Source organism: Hypomesus nipponensis, chromosome 24 (genome assembly GCF_054491055.1).
Source record: "Hypomesus nipponensis isolate SF chromosome 24, ASM5449105v1, whole genome shotgun sequence".
Classification (NCBI taxonomy): Eukaryota; Metazoa; Chordata; class Actinopteri; order Osmeriformes; family Osmeridae; genus Hypomesus; species Hypomesus nipponensis.
The window spans coordinates 7,830,726-7,850,478 of NC_140384.1; the positions used below are offsets into that span (position 1 = coordinate 7,830,726).

The window sequence follows — 19,753 nt, forward strand, 5'->3', positions numbered from 1 at the left end:
AATTTCTAAACAATTCTTCACAAAATAAATCTTATCTTACACTTCTACAATGTCAAGTGCTGTGAAATGAAATAGATCAGATTAAAGGAATAGTTAATAACTTAATAGATCTAATCTATAACCATTTGAGTTACAGAGGGGATACACATTATATCAGGCCGTTTTTTCACCTGATATAATGAGTACCCCCTCTCCTAACATGCAAAGGATCTGTGCTGCCGTCATGTGTGTTATTTTCAGTTTTTTTTCGTCACAATTAACAACCTGAGATAATATGGAGATGTCTGCTCTTTCCGATCAGCCATATGGAAGGTTTTTTTTAAAGGGCACTGTTTCGACAGCACCATTGGGCTGCGCTTCGATACCGCTGTCTAGTGGTTTAATGGGAGCATTACAGGTGCAGTTCTCACAGTAAACCACCAGGTGACAATGGTAAAACACAGTCCTATGGAAGGGTTTTTTAAAGGGCACTGTTTCGACAGTGCCTTTGGGCTGCGCATCGATACCGCCATTTAGTGGTTTAAAGTGAGAATTACAAGTGCAGTTCTCATAGGAAATCACCGTATGTCGGTGGTCATCACTGAACGCTAAACCAGAGAATGTACAAATAATATCAGGCCGTTTTTTCACCTGATATTACGTGTAACCCCTCCCCTAACATGCAACGGGTCTGTCCTGCCATCATGTGTGTTATTTTCTGTGTTCTTTTGGTCACGTGATCAAATGTGATCAAGGCACTCAATGGGATAAGTACCTTGGCACGAATAACCAAAACAACGTATTTTTCAAACCAGTTTAATAATAAATTGTTATTTTACAAAACATAAAATGTATTAAACAAATATGACCTATGTGTTTAATAATTATCCATATATCTATGACCAATATTTATTTAAGTATTTTTTTTTGGGGGGGGGAACAGCTTTCGATATAAAACACTAATAGCCTTACTAACAGATTATTTGTTAAGGTGGCCCTTCACTTTTTACTCACAGGCTAAATGACGTCATGTTGATGTTTGGGGGCGGTGACATCACCATGACAGTTGTAGTGGCTGTCGGCGACTTCTGCACACTGCTTCCACTAAAGAACAGATTATAGATTCACTGGACAGGATGCTGCCCCGATCAGTTCATAGTGGAGTGACAGAGTTATAGTAATGTTGTAAATGTCAGTTGCGCCGTCAGAGAAAATAGAGATACCCCGGCGGTGGTTAGCTTGCTAGCTACAGTAGGTTGCATAAACAGTACTGCACTATGCTGGTACCTCGTTAACGTGGATAGCCGGGGCAGTAAGCAAGATACCACTAAGGCTTTCTATCTAATAGGTAAGTAGGTTATTATTAATGTCTGATTGCTATGTTAGCCAGCTAGCCTGATTGATTGCAACTGCCTCCCTGTCACCGATTTCCTGTTCATCATCTTAATTTTATTGTTTTGCTAGCTGGCTAGCTATGTATGTATGTGACCTTTGGAAGAAGGGAGCTAGTTTACTTGAAAGGCTACATTCGGATCTCCCGACATGAGCACTGTCTAGTCAAGCTGACATCGCTTTCATTTTGGTCCTCATATAGATTGACAGTAACGTTAGCTATAAGCTCTGACATTGGACTAATGACATTAGATAGGGTTGCTAATGGCATTAGTCAACTGTCAGATAGCGTTAGTCAACCGCGGTCCATGCACACCAAATTAAGTATGTTTTAATGGTCTCTTCCCCTCTATAGACTCGGCTTTACACCTGAAATTAGCAACACGGCAGGTTCCTCTGCCCTCCCTCCACCCCCTTCCGAACCCAGGGCAAGGGTCAACAGTGTGATGTCCCAGGGTTCGATGGAAGGCGGGGGTCCGCCTCAACCCGCCCCCACCATCACCGTGCAGGATTTGTCAGACAGTCCCCCTGGAGGACAGGTGAGTGGACTGAAGTAGCTAATGGCGTGTGGACTGTGACAGGTGGTTTGAGCCTTGAGTTATCTGAACTCACATTGTTGTTGCCATAACTCTTTGTGGCATGACTTCTACTCTAGTGTGTAACGTCAACCACTGGGTGGTTCTGTAAAGCTGTGTAGAGGTCAGATGTTTGGGCTGTTCCTCCATAGGCCATGGGACAGTTAACTGACTTAGGCAACGCCTTATGATTGGTCAGTTACAATCAACCTTCTTTTTGCTATTCAAGTCTTCATATACATTCACTAGTTCAGAAGTTTGAACTCTGAAGGACACTGCTCTGCTGTGTGTTGTGTGTGTGTGTGTGTGTGTGTGTGTGTGCTGTGTTTTTCTCAAACACCACTGATGCATTCTCCTTCTGCGCTGAGGCATTGGAATGGCATCTGTTGGAGAGAAGGGAGGTCACGTTATAGCTCTGTGCGACACAACATTGCAACATAAAAAGCAATAAGAACAGAGATAAGAACAGCAAACAGTGACATCAGAGATTCAGGAATGCCTCCAGTGATCACCTGACGTGATCCAAATGACATCATGTTCATGTATTGTGTGTGTCAGGATAGGGTTAAAAAATTGCCATAAGCACTGTGATGATACAGTTGTAACCAATACACAGCTCTTATCCAGAGCGACTTACAGTAAGTAAAGGGACATTCTCCCCCAGGGAAGTTGGGTGAAGTGCCTTGCCCAAGGACACAACGTTCAGCCATCTGACCCCTTATACAGAATAATACCTACGGACAAAGTACTTTTTTCATGGACACACAATTCTCGTAAGCCATTTAGAGAATTTTTCTTAATGTACCTCAACATTACTGGTCTATAAAGAGACTGCAGTATGTGGTAAGGAGCACAGTAGTAAACTGTAATCCAGTTGAGCAATGCCAAATTTAGATTTCCTTATTTCTCCTTTTATAATAAAAAAAATAATAATCTCTTTACCCTTTTACCCAGCTCTCTTACCAAATTCACATTGTTGCCAGTGTATCTGGTGATAAGCTTTCTGATTGGGCAAGTCATCTTATTGTTTGGGAAGCACAATGACCCCATTGACATGGCGCTGTAGTTATTTCGAGGTCTGTACGAGTCTCTCCTTGGTCACAGACGCAAGCCTGAACGCTGAGAACACACGGCCTTCTAACACAGGGACAGGGTGAGCCAAACTCCAAGTGCTGTGTGTGTTTGTGTGTTTTTCGAGGTATGTACCTAGTGTAGTATGAACACATGCCGTGGAGGGAAGAGGTTGCTGGGTCATGCACAGAGAATAATACGTGTCTTTGTTCAACCAGAGGGAGATGCAGTCCTCTCTGTCCCCTGCCCTGCTCTCTTGGTCCCAGGATCAGATGGGCCTTTTCAGGGAAAGGCACAAAGGACTCTGAAGCTGCCTCAATTATTAAAACTGACCCTCTCTGCGGCTCCTGTGAGCTGAGCGTGGAGACGGCGTTGTCCTGAGGGAGAGGGGGACGTTGCGGTCTCTCTGATCGTGACACGTCCCCATTCCTGGACAGGCCTCCCCTTGCGCGACTCAGTCAGTATTTGTGTGATGTCCCCCTGCAGTCGTCACCGGCGATGGATGAAGTCTCCCCGTCTTCCACTTCCTCCTTCGAGATGATTGACGTGGATTCGGCCCCGCCCACCTACCAGATGGTTCAGCCCCATTGGTTCTACTGTCGCCGTGCCGATGAGAAAGACTCGTGGCTCCCCTTCAGCTTGGAGGATTCTGGGAAACTGGAGGAGTCCTTCGCTAATGGTAACACAATCACACGCACGCACACACAATCACCACAAACTGCGTTAAAAACATCCCTATGAGAATCTGTGTAAGTGTGTATTAGAAGCAGTCATTGGTAGAGGAGATAGAGTATCAGAGCATGTGGTCATTGCTGGCCTTCAGCCTACTGACACAGCCAGCTCTCCAGACAGAAACCCACAGACTGGGGTAGGATTCCATATCGCCCTCCACGATCACTTTCATCTCTGCTCATTGATTACTCCTTTGCTGTGTGTGTGTGCTCTTGTACCTCTGACTGTGTGTGCATGTGTGTGCACATCTATGTATAAATATGTGTGTGTGTGTGTGTGTAGGAGGAGAGGCGGTGGTGGCGGTGGAGGGGGAGAGGTATGACGTGCGTGTGAAGGAGAGGAGCCGCTTGGCCGTGTACTGGGAACAGGCTCCCTCTGAGGTGCGGCGCTGCACCTGGTTCTACAAGGGAGACAAGGACAGCAAGTACCTCCCCTACCCTGAGGACTTCAGCAGCAGACTGGAGGTGAGAGTCTAGACGCACTGTCACACTGCTCAGAGTCTAGACACACTGTCACACTGCTCAGAGTCTAGATGCACTGTCACACTGCTCAGAGTCTAGACGCACTGTCACACTGCTCAGAGTCTAGACACACTGTCACACTGCTCATAGTCTAGACGCACTGTCACACTGCTCAGAGTCTAGACGAACTGTCACACTGCTCAGAGTCTAGACGCACTGTCACACTGCTCAGAGTCTAGACACACTGTCACACTGCTCAGAGTCTAGACGAACTGTCACACTGCTCAGAGTCTAGACGCACTGTCACACTGCTCAGAGTCTAGACGCACTGTCACACTGCTCAGAGTCTAGACGCACTGTCACACTGCTCAGAGTCTAGACGCACTGTCACACTGCTCAGAGTCTAGACGCACTGTCACACTGCTCAGAGTCTAGACGAACTGTCACACTGCTCAGAGTCTAGACGAACTGTCACACTGCTCAGAGTCTAGACGCACTGTCACACTGCTCAGAGTCTAGACGTACTGTAACACTGCTCAGAGTTTAGACGCACTGTCACACTGCTTAAAGTCCTGTTCTTTATATCTGAAGCCTTATTTCTAACCATCCATCCATCTCCCTTCTATATCCTTTTCTCTTTCCTATCATTTCTCTCTCTCTGTTTCTCTCTCTCAGGATGCCTATATGATCGCAGTGACTCTGGACGAGTGGAAGAGGAAGCTGGAGTTCCCCACAGGAGAGACCGTCATCCTGCACAATCCCAAGGTGAGACCTCTCGGCTCCTCTCTCCCCTGTAGCACGTTTCCTCTGCATCGCCTGGAACTTCCGGTGTCACCTGACCATTCCCAACCCCTCCCTCCCTCCAGCTGATCATGCAGTACCAGCCAATAGCATTACAGGAGGAGTGGGCATCCTCCCCCTCAGAGCAGACGCGCCCACGCACAGTCAAGAGGGGCGTGGAAAACATAGTGGTGGAGATTCCGGAAGGTACGTGTGCTGTAGAACTCCGGTTGCGTGTTCGTGTTTTTTATCCTTCAGGGAGAACATACAGGGAATTGTCATCTTACTGTGTGTGTGTGTGTGTGTGTGTGTGTGTCTTGTATCCCAGGTGAACCAGAGAAGATAGATCATCTGGTGTTTATGGTCCATGGTATCGGCCCAGCCTGCGACCTCCGCTTCAGATCCATCATCCAGTGTGGTAGGCCTGTGTGTGTGTGCACGTTTACATAATATTTATCAAATCTCTGAGAACATTAAAATGACCTGTGTGTGTGTGCACGTTTACATTATATTTATGAAATCTCTGAGAACATTAAAATGACCTGTGTGTGTGTGTGTGTGGTTCTGTTGACCGGTTCTCTGTGTGTCTCCAGTGAATGACTTCAGGAGCGCGTCCCTGTCTCTGCTGGGCTCCCACTACAGGAGAGGCCAGGAGGAGGGCCTGGTGGGCAGGGTGGAGTTCCTGCCTGTCAACTGGCACAGCGCCCTGCACGGAGATGCTACTGGGGTGGACGAGTAAGAGAACACACACACATTTTCTCTCTCTCTCTCTCTCTCTCTCTCTCTCTCTCTCTCTCTCTCTCTCTCTCTCTCTCTCTCTCTCTCTCTCTCACTCTACTTCTCTCACTCACTCACTCACTCACTCACTCACTCACACACTCTCTCTCTCTACTTATATGTCTTTCTCTCTCTCTCTTACCCTCACTCACTCTCTCTCACTCTCTCTCTCTCTCTCTCTCTCTCTCTCTACTTATGTGTGTCTCTCTCTCCCTCCCTCTACTTATGTCTCTCTCTCTCTGTGTCAGGGACATCCAGAAGATCACCCTCCCCAGCATCAGCAGACTGAGGCACTTCACCAACGACACCCTGCTGGACCTGTTCTTCTACAACAGCCCCACCTACTGCCAGACCATCGTGGACACGGTCGCTGCCGAGGTCAACAGGCTGCATGAGCTCTTCAGACAGAGACACCCCGGCTTCACCGGAGAGGTGTCTGTGGCCGGACACAGCCTGGGTGAGAGAGAGACAGAGAGACAGAGAGAGAGACAGAGAGACAGAGAGACAGAGAGGGAGGGAGGGAATTCTGCAGAACACACTCAAATGTTGAACCTCCATCTCTCCCCCCAGGATCGCTCATCCTGTTTGATCTGCTGACCAATCAGAGGACAGAACCAGGAAGAGCAGAGAAGGAGGAGGTACTGGGTATTGTAGTTCCTGTTCTGTCTATGGAGGAAGCAGCTCTGACAGATTGAGATTAGAATGAGCACAGAGACTCCTACAGTGACTCAAAGTAAAATGTTTGACCACTTCAGACAGTAGAAGTGTGTGTGTGTGTGTGTGTGTGTGTGTGTGTGCTTGCAGTCACCTTGATCGGATAATTAGCAGAGCTCTTAAGAGCAGATTAGTGTCAGCTGGAGTGACACACTAATCTGTGTGTCACTAGTGTCACTTCTGAAACTGACCTCACGGTCCTGTCTCCTCACCCGGTCTGTTCCCTGTCCAGGCCCCTGCCTGTGACGCCCCCTGCCCTCTGGCCTGTGACGCCCCCTGCCCTCTGGCCTGTGACGCCCCCTGCCCTCTGGCCTGTGACGCCCTGGAGCAGGCTCTCATCCAGCTGGGTCTGCAGGAGCACCTGGCCACACTCCAGAGAGAACACCTGGACCTGGACTCACTGGTGGGACACACACACACACTCTCATTTTCACTCTCTCTTTCACACAGTGTCACTCACACATACATACACATACTCACTCTCATTCACCTACACACACACACACACACACACACACAGGCCCAGTGTTTTGTGTGCTGACCCTTGACCCCTGTGCTGAAGGCCTTGTGTCAGGAGAGTGACCTGAAGGAGCTGGGCATTCCTCTAGGCCCTCGCAAGAAGATCCTCACCTTCATCAAGAGGAGGTGCACTATGGAGGTCTGATACTGACTAACGCTCTGCTCAAACTGGACCTGGAGATGGACCTGATACTGACCGTGTGTGTGTGCGTGTGTGTGTGTGTGTGTGTGCGTGTGTGTGTGTAGGATGGTCGATCAGGCACTGTACTTCTGGCCCCTGGACTCCAAGCCCCCTCCGATGACCCCTCCCCATCTGGCAACGATCACCGCGGTAACCCGTTTCTCTCGGCAACGGCACGGCAGCAGCGCGAGTACATCAGGGCCCTGTCCACCACCAGCGCTGTGGACTACGAATACTTCGACGTAGGCATCGGACAGGTAACACGCTTGTGCAGACACACACACACACACACACTCACACTCACACGCAGGTGTGCTAGTGGCTGGGGTAGTGGCTATACATAGGGCTGTAAGGCCTAACATCCCCCCTCCTCCCCCTCCTGCTTCTCTCCACCCTGCCTGCCTGGACAGACCAACGGAAGCATAGCCAAGGGACAGGTCTGTCTCCCCTGAACACACACACACACACACTGCCTGGGTTTCCCCCCCCCCTGTGAGTGGTTGTCGTTCCCTGTGCTAGTTTGATGGTCCTTGGCTGTTTGCCTGGAGATTGTTGCTGTGTTATCTGGTCCTTTAATCTCATTGGATGGCCATCATGGATGTCCTCCACCACCACTCATGTGGACTGGTTTGTCCTCACTGTCTAAACGTGTTGTCGTCCCAACGGGAGTCTTATCTGTTTGGCTTCTAAAGGTTAATGTGAGGCTGGAACACACTACTGATTAGAATTTGACTATATACAAAATAACCTCTTTCTCTCTATCGCCTTCCCTCCTCTCTCTCCTTCCCCCTCTTTATCACCCTTCTCCCTCCCTCCCTCCGTCCCTCCGTCCCTCCGTCCCTCCGTCCCTCCTTCCCTCCCTCCCTCCCTCCCTCCCTCCCTCCCTCCCTCCCTCCCTCCCTCCCTCCCTCCCTCCCTCCCTCCCTCCCTCCCTCCCTCCCTCCCTCCCTCCCCTCCTTCCCTCCTTCCCTCCCTCCCTCCCTCCTCCAGGTATCCATTAACTACCCCCAGCTGGCCTTCCACCCCCAAACCTTCTTTGCGTTCGGTTCTCCCATCGGCATGTTCCTCACGGTGCGGGGCCTCAAGCGCATCGACCCCAACTACACCTTCCCCACCTGCAAGAGCTTCTACAACATCTACCACCCGGTCAGGACACACACACACACACACTCATTTGGACTATTCAATTGGATTCATTGACTCAGTGTACTAATCAACCCCCATTCCTTGTTTTGCTCCCATCGTCCTGCTGTGCAGTTTGACCCAGTGGCCTATAGGATCGAGCCCATGATCGTCTCAGAGGATGACCTGGAGCCCATGCTCATCCCCCACCACAAGGGACGCAAGAGGATGCACCTGGGTACGAGCCTGTCTGACTGACTGTCTGACCCACTGACCTGTCTGACTGACTAACTGACCTGTCTGACCCACTGACCTGTCTGACTGACTAACTGACCTGTCTGACCCACTGACCTGTCTGACCCACTGACCTGTCTGACTGACTAACTGACCTGTCTGACCCACTGACCTGTCTGACTGACTAACTGACCTGTCTGACCCACTGACCTTTCTGACCCACTCACCTGTCTGACTGACCCACTGACCTGTCTGACTGACTGACCTGTCTGACCCACTGACCTGTCTGACCCACTGACCTGTCTGACTGACTAACTGACCTGTCTGACCCACTGACCTGTCTGACTGACTGACCTGTCTGACTGACTAACCAACCTGACCCACTGACCTGTCTGACTGACTAACTGACCTGTCTGACCCACTGACCTGTCTGACTGACCGACCTGTCTGACTGACTAACCAACCTGACCCACTGACCCGTCTGACTGACTGACGTACCTGTCTGACCCACTGACCTGTCTGACCCACTGACCGACTGACCTGTCTGACCGACTGACCTGTCTGACCCACTGACCGACTGACCTGTCTGACCGACTGACCTGTCTGACTGATCTATCTTGGGTTTTTTTAACAACCTTAGTATAATATTCTGTGTGTGTGTGTTCCTCCCTCACAGAGCTAAAGGACAGTCTGACTCGTATGAGCACAGACCTGAAGAACAACGTTCTGGGTTCCTTGCGTACTGCCTGGCAGTCCTTCACCCGTCTCCCTGCGCCAGCACTTCCCCCTGTGGAGGCAGGAGGAACTACAGAAGACAACGTTTTGTCGGAGGGTAAAACGACCAGCGACACTTTTCTCTCCCTGTGTGTGTGTGTGTGTGTTTGAAATTTGGGCGTGTGTCTCAAGATGTGTGTCTAACCTTTCCTCCTCCTCCTTTCCCTTCCTGTTTGCATGGTCCCTCTCTCCTCTCGTTTTTCTGTGTTGCTGGTGGTACCCCCCCCCCCTCCTTACTCCTGACCTTTAACCTCAGCCCTAGCCCCAGCCTCAGCAGCAGTGGCCTCGGCCTCCATGAGAGGACAGAGTAAGCCTGATATATGGACTAAAATACTGGAGTGGCCAAAAGCCCTTCATAATCATTACATCCAAGGTAAGCCAGGAGAGAAGCAAGCTTGGTACGCTCTACCACCTAACAACAGAAGTCATTCTTGCCTTCTAACCTTAGCTTAGTTTAGTTCTACCCACCGCCAAGCCCTCTCTGCGCGGTGGAACCTTCTCTACACCGCCCCCCTGTGGCAGGGAGTGGCATGGCAGCCTGTCCACACTGCTTTTTCCCCAGTGACTGCATCCATACTGTGATGTGTGGCACAGCTCCAGAGCTTCATGCTCTTGCTTGGCGTCCTCCACCTCCCTCTTCCCTCATCCTCCTTCTCCCCCTCTCCCTCTTTACCTGGAAGAACCGTGTGGTCACAAGCATCACTCACCTGCAGTACTTTACACAGTACCTCATGAGAACGAGCCAATATATACAGTATATAGTGTGTATTGTCTGCTGGCCCGTTGTGACATCCTTTTAGCTATCTCTTTTATCTTTGTCTGCTTTCTAACTCTACTCCACCCCACCCTCCTCTTCTCCGTGAAGAGCCCGGTCTCTCCTCACAGAACTCCTCTCCCTCATCCAAACTGGTCTCTCCTCACAGAACTCCTCTCCCTCATCCAAACTTGTCTCTCCTCACAGAACTCCTCTCCCTCATCCAAACTGGTCTCTCCTCACAGAACTCCTCTCCCTCATCCAAACTGGTCTCTCCTCACAGAACTCCTCTCCCTCATCCAAACTGGTCTCTCCTCACAGAACTCCTCTCCCTCATCATGGTCTCCGTCCCCGTCGTCAGATCTGATCAATCACACGAGGCCGCTGAGATTCACCTTATCTCTGGCTGCTTGTGATTGGTCCGTAGCTGACCTCTGACCCCCCCCCCCCCCACACAGGTGTGCATGAGGAGGCGGAGTCTCCCGTGTCTGGGGAGGAAGTGGAGGAGCGTCAGATTAAGGTGGGGATGTTGAACGGGGGGAGGAGGATCGACTACGTGCTGCAGGAGAAACCCATCGAGAGCTTCAATGAATACCTGTTTGCCATCCAGTCTCACCTCTGCTACTGGTGAGCACCTCTCCACTGTGTGCTGTCTGGTGTGTGTGTGTGTGTGTGTGTTCTGGTGAGCATGTGTGTGTGTTGTTAATGTTGTGTTCTGGTGTGTGACTGTTGTTAACTGTGTGAGTGTGTGCTGGTAACAGTGTGTTCTGGTGTGTGACTGTTGTTAACTGTGTGAGTGTGTGCTGGTAACAGTGTGTTCTGGTGTGTGTGTGTGTGTGTGTTGTGTGTGTGTGTGTGTGTAACCACCAGGGAGTCGGAGGACACAGCTCTCCTGCTGCTGAAGGAGATCTATGACAAGCTGGGCGTGGCCTTTGAGCAGCCCCTGCTGTAATAAACACATCAAAGACCCTCAGCCCGTCGCCATGGTGACATGTTCTCGCAGTGTTAGCAGGGTTAACAGGATTAAAAAACGCTTGACCTCACGGCCCTCAGGGTCGAGTCACACACCTGCTTCCTGATCGCCAGCAAACCACCACCTCCTCCTCAGACAAGATGGCTGCCGACTCTGGTTCGGTGTTGAAGCTGTCCGTCACGAAACAGAAGAACCTCCTCCAGGGGCCCAAGGGCCCTCACGTCTGAGCCAGAGCCAGAGCTGAAGGGCTGGCCTCGGGTTGTGTGCTGCTAGGGGACAAAGGGAAGCCTCCAGAAGCTAGGTGTCCGGCCCGCGTTTCTAACCATTACCATGCACTTTTATCAGAACCTCCATAATCTGTTTTATACCAGATCATATCTTCCTGCTTTGTATTGATTGTATATTCTATAATAATCTATTTATCAACTGGTAATTATGCAAGGCCCTAAGTGTTGGAGTGTGTGTGTGTGTGTGTGTGTGTGTGTGTGTGTGTGTGTGTGTGTGGGTGTGAGGTGCATGTCTCCCGAAGGCCTCTCATGTCAGTCTGCACTTAACTATAAAAACGACAACTCCCAGGATTCCATTGCAATATGACACCTTGGTGGTGTTGCTCTTCTCTAACTGACATGGAAATGAAGTTTACCTTGCCTTCTGGTCTTGTTTTATATCTATTTATATGACACTCAAGCAAAGTAGTTAGACTATAGTAAAAAAGGTATCATGCGTCTTGATGGTATAATAAGTATAATATGGAAGAAAAAGACACATAGAGCTTGATCATGAATATAGCTATATTTCTCGTGTGTATCACAGTTTAAGCCAGCCTACTGTACTGCAAGAGGTCAGTGTGTGCCAACTCAGCCTTGTTCCTCTTGTTGGGAACAGGTGGGCACTGGAACATAAACAGTCCCCATGGTATGGGCCTGTGTTCTGGGGTGTTTTGGTCCAGCTAACAAACTTTATCATCCTTGCATGATTTTTATATGAGACTCCATCATGTACCCCTATTACTACTTGGTGTACTGTTCGTACTTCTGTGGCTGAGTTGAAACACTTCCTGTTGTCTAATTCACTCTGATGTCACGTCCTGCCAGGTAGCCTGAAGGATCATTCTGATGGCTCACATGATCAGACTCCCTCGTTATCTTATGTAACCATGCTCTGCTGCCATTACTGATTACACCCAGCCCATCTCACGCCTCTCCAGTCTCCTCCTCTCCTTCCTGCTCTCCTTCTGTTCTTCCCGTTTCCTACTGTCCTACCTCCTTTCCTTACATCCTTCATGATTCTTTGTCCCTGTATCGTGTGTGTGTGTGAAAAAACGTACCTATGCTTCAATCTTGAATGTCTAAAATATATTGTCTGTAAACCCGATCTTTTTCACTTCAAATAATTTGTCCTAAACCAATATATATATATATATATATATGATGCTCAACTTTTTAATTTATACTGCACTATTTATTGTGTGTGCCACAATAAACCATACTTATGAAGAAACATGAAATTCATTTGTGTGTTTTTGATCACGCTAACATTTCTTGACAAGGTGGTGGGAGTAGGATGCACTAAAGTAAACACACCAGCAGGGGGCAGGAGTGTGTAACAGCTGCACATAAACAGTAGAAGCAGTTCATTCTGGTGCAACCCTGTTCCTAGACTGTCACCTTCCTGTAGGTTCTCACTCCAGCCCTAATCCAGCACACCTGATTCTGATAAACAGCTGGTCAATTTGTCGAATCAGGTGAGTCACAACTGATACTGGAGCAAAAACCATCAGGAAAGGTGAGCGGTCCAGGAGCAGGGTAGGAGAGCCGTGTCCTTGTACCTTCACAGAGCTCTGTCCTTCTGATGTCGTCTCAGACTGGTTCTCTGACCCCCCCCCGGGCAAGTCAGCTGACCTCTGAGTGTTGCGTAACACCTCCTCGTCTCAGCCTTGCAAACTTTGGCCTCAGCTCCATGGCTGCTCCTGTGTTTAGAACCGCAGTGGGGACCGGAGAACGACTGGTAAACGAACACGGTGTTTTGCGTCAATCTTCAGTTAGTGGGTAGCCAACGATACGTACATTTGTGTAAATAAGTTATTATTTGTTTGTGTGCAGTTAAAATGTTTCTGTTCAAAGGGAAGGATGATATTAGAATCATGGTCAACCTGCTTTGTCATCTTCGATGTTGGTTATTGTTCCAGTGTGATGACACATTGTGTGTGTGTGTGTTCTCATGCTAACGTGGGGTGGCAGCCAGGGGGAGGGGGGCAGGCAGGTCCATACTGGGTCACAGCAGGTAGAATGTGGCCAAACAACTGAAGCAGTGTTCACACATCCCTCCTCCTGCTCCCATCATCCCTCTCTCCATCCCTACCTCCCCCATCCAGCCCTCCCTCAGTCTGTTGTTTGGCTGCTTAACAATGGGGGGGGGAGTTTCCCTAGGGAACAATGCCCTCACCCCTGCCAGGTGCCCCCCCCCACCGCCCCTCCTCCTCTCATCTTCCCTTTCCAACAACCAGAGCTTAGTGGCCTTTAGACCCCCACCCCCATCTCTCTCTTTCTCCCTTCTCTCTTTCTTTCTCTCTGGAGAGGTTCCGTAATAAACGAGTGGCTGTAATCTGCTCCGTGCAGGAGAGACGGCCCGTGTGTACGTTACAGAGAGAGAGAGAGAGAGAGAGAGAGAGAGAGACAAACACAGAGAGAGACACAGAGAGACAGAGAGAGAGAGAGAGAGAGAGAGGAGGGGGGAACTCAATTGTGGGAGGGTTTACGAGAAGAGAAAGGAAGGACGGGACTGGTGGAGAAGGTGACATGTGATCTGGACTCCAGACAATACAGCATCAGCGGAAAGGAAGAGAGAGGGAGAGAGGCGGTCATCCAGGTTGAAGAGACTGAGAAGCAGGAGAGGACATGCAGCTGGGATTCAGTGACATTGGGCTGTTGACACTGTGAGGCGGCTGCTGGGACAGAGGTCAGCTGGAGAGAAGACTCTGACAAGGACACGCAGCACCTCTGGGATCAGACACACTCACACACACACACACACACTCACACACACAGCGTTGCCATGGGGGCCTCTCTCAGCCAGCATAGGAAGAGTTCCATTAGCTCTCCCTGGAAGAAGAGCAGCATGTGAGTACCCAACATCATAGAAATACTGTATACCATGAGAGAGAGAGAGAGAGAGAGAGAGAGAGAGAGAGAGAGAGAGAGAGAGAGAGAGAGAGAGAGAGAAAGAGAGAGACAGGGACAGGGACAGCAGCAGTCTGTGTGTGAGAGATGGAGAGTTGCAGTAGTGTGTGTGTGTGTTTGAGAGAGTTGCCAGAGGTGTTTGTGTGTATGAGAGAGAGAGAGAGAGAGAGAGAGAGAGAGAGAGAGAGAGAGAGAGAGGATGTTATCGATCTGGGAGAGGACTTCAACCTAGCTGATACTTGCAGTTTGTATTCCTCCCTGTCCTGTGGCCTGCCTGTCTGTATCAGGTGACTGGGAGGGGGAGCAGGGTATGATGGGCAGGGAGCGGGGAGAAGCAGAGAGCAGGCGAGCAGGTTTTCCATGTTGCCGGAAGACTGTCGACTTCCCCTTCAGAATTTTAAAGTAGCCAATCCATCGCCTGCTTCGCTCTGCTGCTCCCGTCTTGTTTATGCATCATGTTTACATCCACGTCCCCTGGGTTCAAAGTGAAGGAGGAAAGAGGCAGACTGTGGTTTCAGATGCTTGGAGAGGCAGAGACCCTGGGAAGGCTAGCTGGATGAGGGCTCGGGACAGCTAACGACCCTGATTAGCAGAGAGGCTAATGTAATGACGATAAACTGATAAGGTCATGATGGTATACAGGTTTGCACTCAGCTTACGGTCTGTCTCTGAAAGAACCTTCTGGAACATGACTGATTAAGTTGGTGTGGACCTTCTACACAGCACTCCTCCCATTTCGCTCTCTCTCTCTCTCTCTCTCTCTCTCTCCCTCTCTCTCCCTCTCTGTCTCTCTCTCTCTCTCCCTCTCTGTCGCTCTCTCTCTCTCTTTCTCTTTTCCTCAGCAAGTGAGACTCTTTAATTTGCCCGGTGGATCCCAGTGGGAATCATTTCCATGGTAATGAGCTTCTGAGCCCCACAACTGATCCCTTTCCCCTGACACACACACACACACACACACACACACACACAGGTTAGGGGGGATCAGAGGGATGTCTTCATCCAGAAATGACCGTGTCTGTTAGTGTTAGAGTTGACTCATGCTCAGTACCGGTTGTTGTGGAGGTCCGGACTCTGAGAGGCTGAGTTTCTAGGAGAACTGAGGGTCTGTGAGGGTCTGTGAGTGGCCAGAACACCCACCCACAGTTACAGAGAGGTCCTTGTTAGGTTTGTATTCTGTATGTATAAGCACTCAAACACAAGGAGATGTCAACTCCGAATGCTGACAATGGGCCTCACTCACTACTAACTGTCAGCCCTCTCAGTGTGCATGTGCGTGTCTGTGTGTGTGTGTGTGTGCAGCTGGATCCAAGCAGTTCTTTTTTTGATCTATTTATAGCTGATCATCGTTTTCATTTTCAAGTGGAACAGAACTGAGTCTCAGATACAGCCTTCGCTCCTAGACCATTCCCTCCCTCCCTCCCAACCTACCTCCCTCCTCCATCAAACAGAATGACCTGCATTTTTAAAGCTCTAGTCATACTGCAGCAGCTGATCTGTCCGTGGGTTGGAGCGGCAGTTTCTCAGAGATGCAGGAAGAGATTTCAGAAGAACGTTTTGTAGAGAGAATGAGAGGAGGACATTAGTTACTGTAGGCTGCATGGCATCTGGTGCTGTGTAGGAGTCCATGTATTTGCACTATTGTCTATGAATTACGTTCCCTTTGTGTTCCTGTATTGTGACACACAATAGCCGGTCTGTCCCCTGCCCGTTCTGACAAGGATTTGTAGTTTTCTAGCTTCCTCCAACAGACTGGGAGAGCCTACAACCTTTATTTAGTTGCGACAGTTTTCTGTCCTGATTAAAATAAAGTGGGGCTCACGTTAAATATGCAAAGCAGTTAGATATGCAAACGAACCCAGTCACCCTTCACAAATACTGTTTTTACTATCTTCTTTTCTGTCTTTCTTTCTAGGTTTGTCTCTCCCTCTCTCTCTCTTTCCCACTCCTTCTCCCCATCCCTCTCTCTCTGTCTCTCTGTCTCTGTCTCTCTCTCTCTCTCTCTCTCTCTCTCTCTCTCTCTCTCTCTCTCTCTCTCTCTCACACACACACACACCCCTCCTCCTGTCTTTTGCCCTCCCAACGAGGGAAGTAGTGTCTGTGGCCTGGATGAGCTGTGGGTGTGGAGACATGAGAGACCAAGTTCGGTTTTGTGTTTACTTGTGTGTGCGTGTGTGTGTGTGTGCGTGTGTGTGTGTATGAAAACGAGAGTGCGTGGATGATGTAAGACACTTAAGACCCTGTCCCCAGGGTGATGTAATGTCAGCTGGCCTAGTTACTGTCAGAGCACCACCCCCCACACACACACACACACACACATACTCCCACACACACGTGCAAGCACACACTTACTGCACACGGTCTAATGCTTTATCCAGTGAAACCACAGCCCCTGTTACAGAAAGTGTGTGATGCTCTCAGAAGACACATGAGAACAGCATTGCAGCGGTGATATCCTCTCTTCCTCTCTCCTGTCTCCCTCACCTCTCTCTCCTCCTTCCCTCTCCTCTCCTATCCTCTCCTCTCTTTCTCTTCCTCCCTCTCCTCTCCCCTGCTCCTTCCTCTACTCTTCCCACCTGTCCCTTCTCCTCACCCCTGCTTCTCCCAGCTCCTTGGGGGACAGTGAGGCTGGTGAAATTGTTATTGTCAAGAAGTCAGTCAGTTCAGACTCTCACCACCAGAGGGTGCTATATCACAACGCAAAACTGCAGCTTAAATCAACGTCATCAGACGTGCGGGAAGGGTATATAGGTCAGAGCAAGCTATAAACGAGAGTGTGTAAAAATACATACAAACAAATGTACTCTACAAAGATGCCTGTGACATTGGTGCATTCACAGGGTTGCCAGGGGTGTCACACTGTTCCTAAACCTCCACTTAAGCCCCCCGATACGCGTACTTTGTGTTGAATCATCAACAATTCGCCTCGACCAGTCTCGTTTTGATACGACAGTTTCACGGCTTGTCGAACGGAAGGAAAAGTGCAACGACTAGTGTGACCACCAGAGGGAGTCGAGAGTCTTCCTCTGTTTTCATCTCAGCTGGGAATGGTATTTATTGCAGGAAACATAAACACTATGCAGTGTGAGGTCTTGAGATGCTTTGAAGAACCCCCATGTGTGTTCCTGCTCATTCAAACTGAATCCCACAGCCTCCCTCACGAGTGTTTGAACGCGCACGCCAACCGCAGGTCTATCTTTGGCCCACAACAAGCACACATGTTACTTTCAGTCAAGTTTTAATTGAATGGAAAGAGCTGTAATGCTCTAATTGGACACGGCCATTTGCGGTTGAAAGGCGTTCCGTATGCACAGCGGACTCACTGGTATGGCATGTCCACACGGCCCCTCTCAGATCATGTGACTCTTCGTGTTGTTTCAGGGGAGGCTGCAGTGTTAAAGTAAATAAGACAGGAGATATTCGTCTGTTGTGGCGTCTCTGTCCCAGACTTTTCTTCCCTTAGGGCCACAGAGGCCCTCACCGCTAGTTTGGGTCTCTGTTGTTCTAGAACTGTCTGTGGGTTCCCCACGAGGATTCTCGGTGTGTACGTGTAGGTCAGTGTGTGTGTGTGTGTGTGTGTGTGTGTGTCAGCTTTATGTTCCTATGTGTGTTCTGGGCTATTTATGGTTCCAAACGAAGCTCTTGCACAACGCATGATTTTAGATTCTCCTTTCTCTCCTCTTTCTATTCTCTTTCTCTCCTCTTTCTCTCCTCCTTTGTCAATGTACAGCGGAGAAAATGAAGAGTTGAGCTGTTTCTCTTTTTCCTTGTGTGAGGAAGGAGAGGGAATGGAGTGTGAGAGAGAGAAGGACGACATGGGGGTAAATCACACAGAACAAGACATCCCTCCAAACTGGTCTGTCCTCTCAGATGGTTTGAGATAGCACCTGTTCATCTTCCACTGACAGTCCAAGAACTGGAGAGAGAGAGATAGGGAGAGAAGGATGTGGAGACAGAGAGAGAGAATGGGGAGAGAGAGAGAGAGAGAGAAGGATGGAGAGAGAGAGAGAGAGAGAGAGAGAGAAAGAGAGAGGGAGAATGATGGAGAGAGAGAGAGAGAGAGAGAGAGAGAGAGAGAGAGAGAGAGAGAGAGAGAGAGAGAGAGATGAGAGGGAGCTATGTTAGGAATCTCTCAAATGAGCCCTGCCCAAATTCTCTCTGTTCACACACCTCTTGAGAAATCAGATATCTCTGTGCCCTGTCCCTCAGGTACACCTGACTTTACATTTTCCCAGATCATCAAGTATCATGTATGTGTCTCTTATTTGAGACACATCCTGTTCAGGTACCGTGGATGTGATGGTATCCTGCTTACTGGTGTGGGAACCTTCATTTGGGCAACTTAAAATGCGTCAGATAGGTCTCTCTCTCTCCCTTCCTCTCTCTCCTTCTCTCACTCTCTGTCTCTCTCTCTCTCTCTCTCTCTCTCTCTCTCTCTCTCTCTGCCTCACCTCTCTATCTGCCTCGCCCCTCTCTTGCCCTCTCTCTGTGGTTCTTCCTCGTCTATCACGTGTGAGCTGAGTAAACAGAGGGTCAGGGTAGAGGCAGGGAACAAAGGGAGAGGCACAGCACGGCCTGTTCCCCGCTCTCTGCTTCCTTCTCCTGCTCCCTCAATCCTCCCCGGCCTCCACAGAGGAGGAGAGCTGTGCTCTCATCATTACATTAGTCATGGTTCATGTTGTTCATACAACACAGCTCCTTTGGCCTAGATAAAGTGTGTGTGTGTATGTGTGTGTGTTTTTAATTTATCTTTTCCCGCGTGTGTGGGAGGGTGCGTGGTTTGATTAGAGCTGGGAGATGATGGGGTCTGTGTGTTCAGTTGTGCGTGTGCCATGCGTGGGTTGGAGACGCAATGTGTCAAGTGCTCGTGTTATGTAAGCCATCCATGAACAGTCTTGCACTAGGTCTGTGTGTGTGTGTGTGTGTCCACAGGCAACACACAGTTGCAGTGTTACAAAGAAACCTTGTACTTAGTTGATTGTTCCAATGTTATCACATTCAGGGCCAGTGGACTGTCATGGCATGACAGGGAAGTGAAGGGAGTGGATGAGCCAAGATGAATGGAACATTACAGTAGGGCTTTTGTTACTGTCCACTTGGCTCAGATGCTCAAACCCAATCTCAAATCTCCTGTCCACTTGGTCCACTGAGATCTGAATGTTAGTTTGTGTGTGTGTAGCTGGGAAGCTTGTTGATCAGGTACAGTGGTTCTGGTCAAGCCAGTTCCTAGACTCCATACCTAGAGGGCAGTTAAGACCCTCCGCCCACACAGCCCCCCACACATTCCTGAACACCTCTCATCCTGGACCCTGGGCAAAGAGCATCGTCTGAAACCAGAGGGGTGCCTCCCGTACCCCTGTCCCCCCCCCCCCCTCTCTCTCTCTCTCTCTCTCTCTCTCTCTCTCTCTCTCTATCTGTCTCTCTCTCTCTCTCTCTCTCTTGTCTTCAGGAGACACAAGGGATCTTGCTCTGTCTGACCAAACAAAGTTACCAGACTCTCCTTGAAACAGGAAACTTGAACGACCAAAATCCCCCCCCC

At 49.6% G+C, this 19,753-nt stretch overlaps 1 protein-coding gene across 3 annotated transcripts; it reads left to right on the forward strand.

Moving 5' to 3' along the window:
* The first annotated feature begins 1,028 nt into the window (after nucleotides 1-1,028).
* On the forward strand, nucleotides 1,029-12,545 carry LOC146232997 (triacylglycerol hydrolase DDHD2-like). Of its 3 annotated transcripts, XM_084690473.1 has the most exons (20): nucleotides 1,029-1,327; nucleotides 1,727-1,910; nucleotides 3,504-3,696; nucleotides 4,032-4,213; nucleotides 4,886-4,975; nucleotides 5,077-5,197; nucleotides 5,319-5,408; nucleotides 5,584-5,725; nucleotides 6,016-6,224; nucleotides 6,338-6,405; nucleotides 6,714-6,884; nucleotides 7,044-7,139; nucleotides 7,247-7,438; nucleotides 7,592-7,618; nucleotides 8,172-8,327; nucleotides 8,439-8,541; nucleotides 9,214-9,369; nucleotides 9,568-9,684; nucleotides 10,524-10,692; nucleotides 10,936-12,545. In XM_084690473.1, exons 2-20 carry the CDS (start codon nucleotides 1,818-1,820, stop codon nucleotides 11,015-11,017), a joined length of 2,457 nt encoding a protein of 818 aa, XP_084546599.1. In that variant the 5' UTR covers nucleotides 1,029-1,327; nucleotides 1,727-1,817; the 3' UTR covers nucleotides 11,018-12,545. The 3 variants fall into 3 exon arrangements, with proteins under 3 accessions (XP_084546599.1, XP_084546601.1, XP_084546600.1); XM_084690475.1 differs by lacking the exon at nucleotides 9,568-9,684; XM_084690474.1 differs by lacking the exon at nucleotides 7,592-7,618.
* The last annotated feature ends 7,208 nt before the right edge of the window (nucleotides 12,546-19,753 follow it).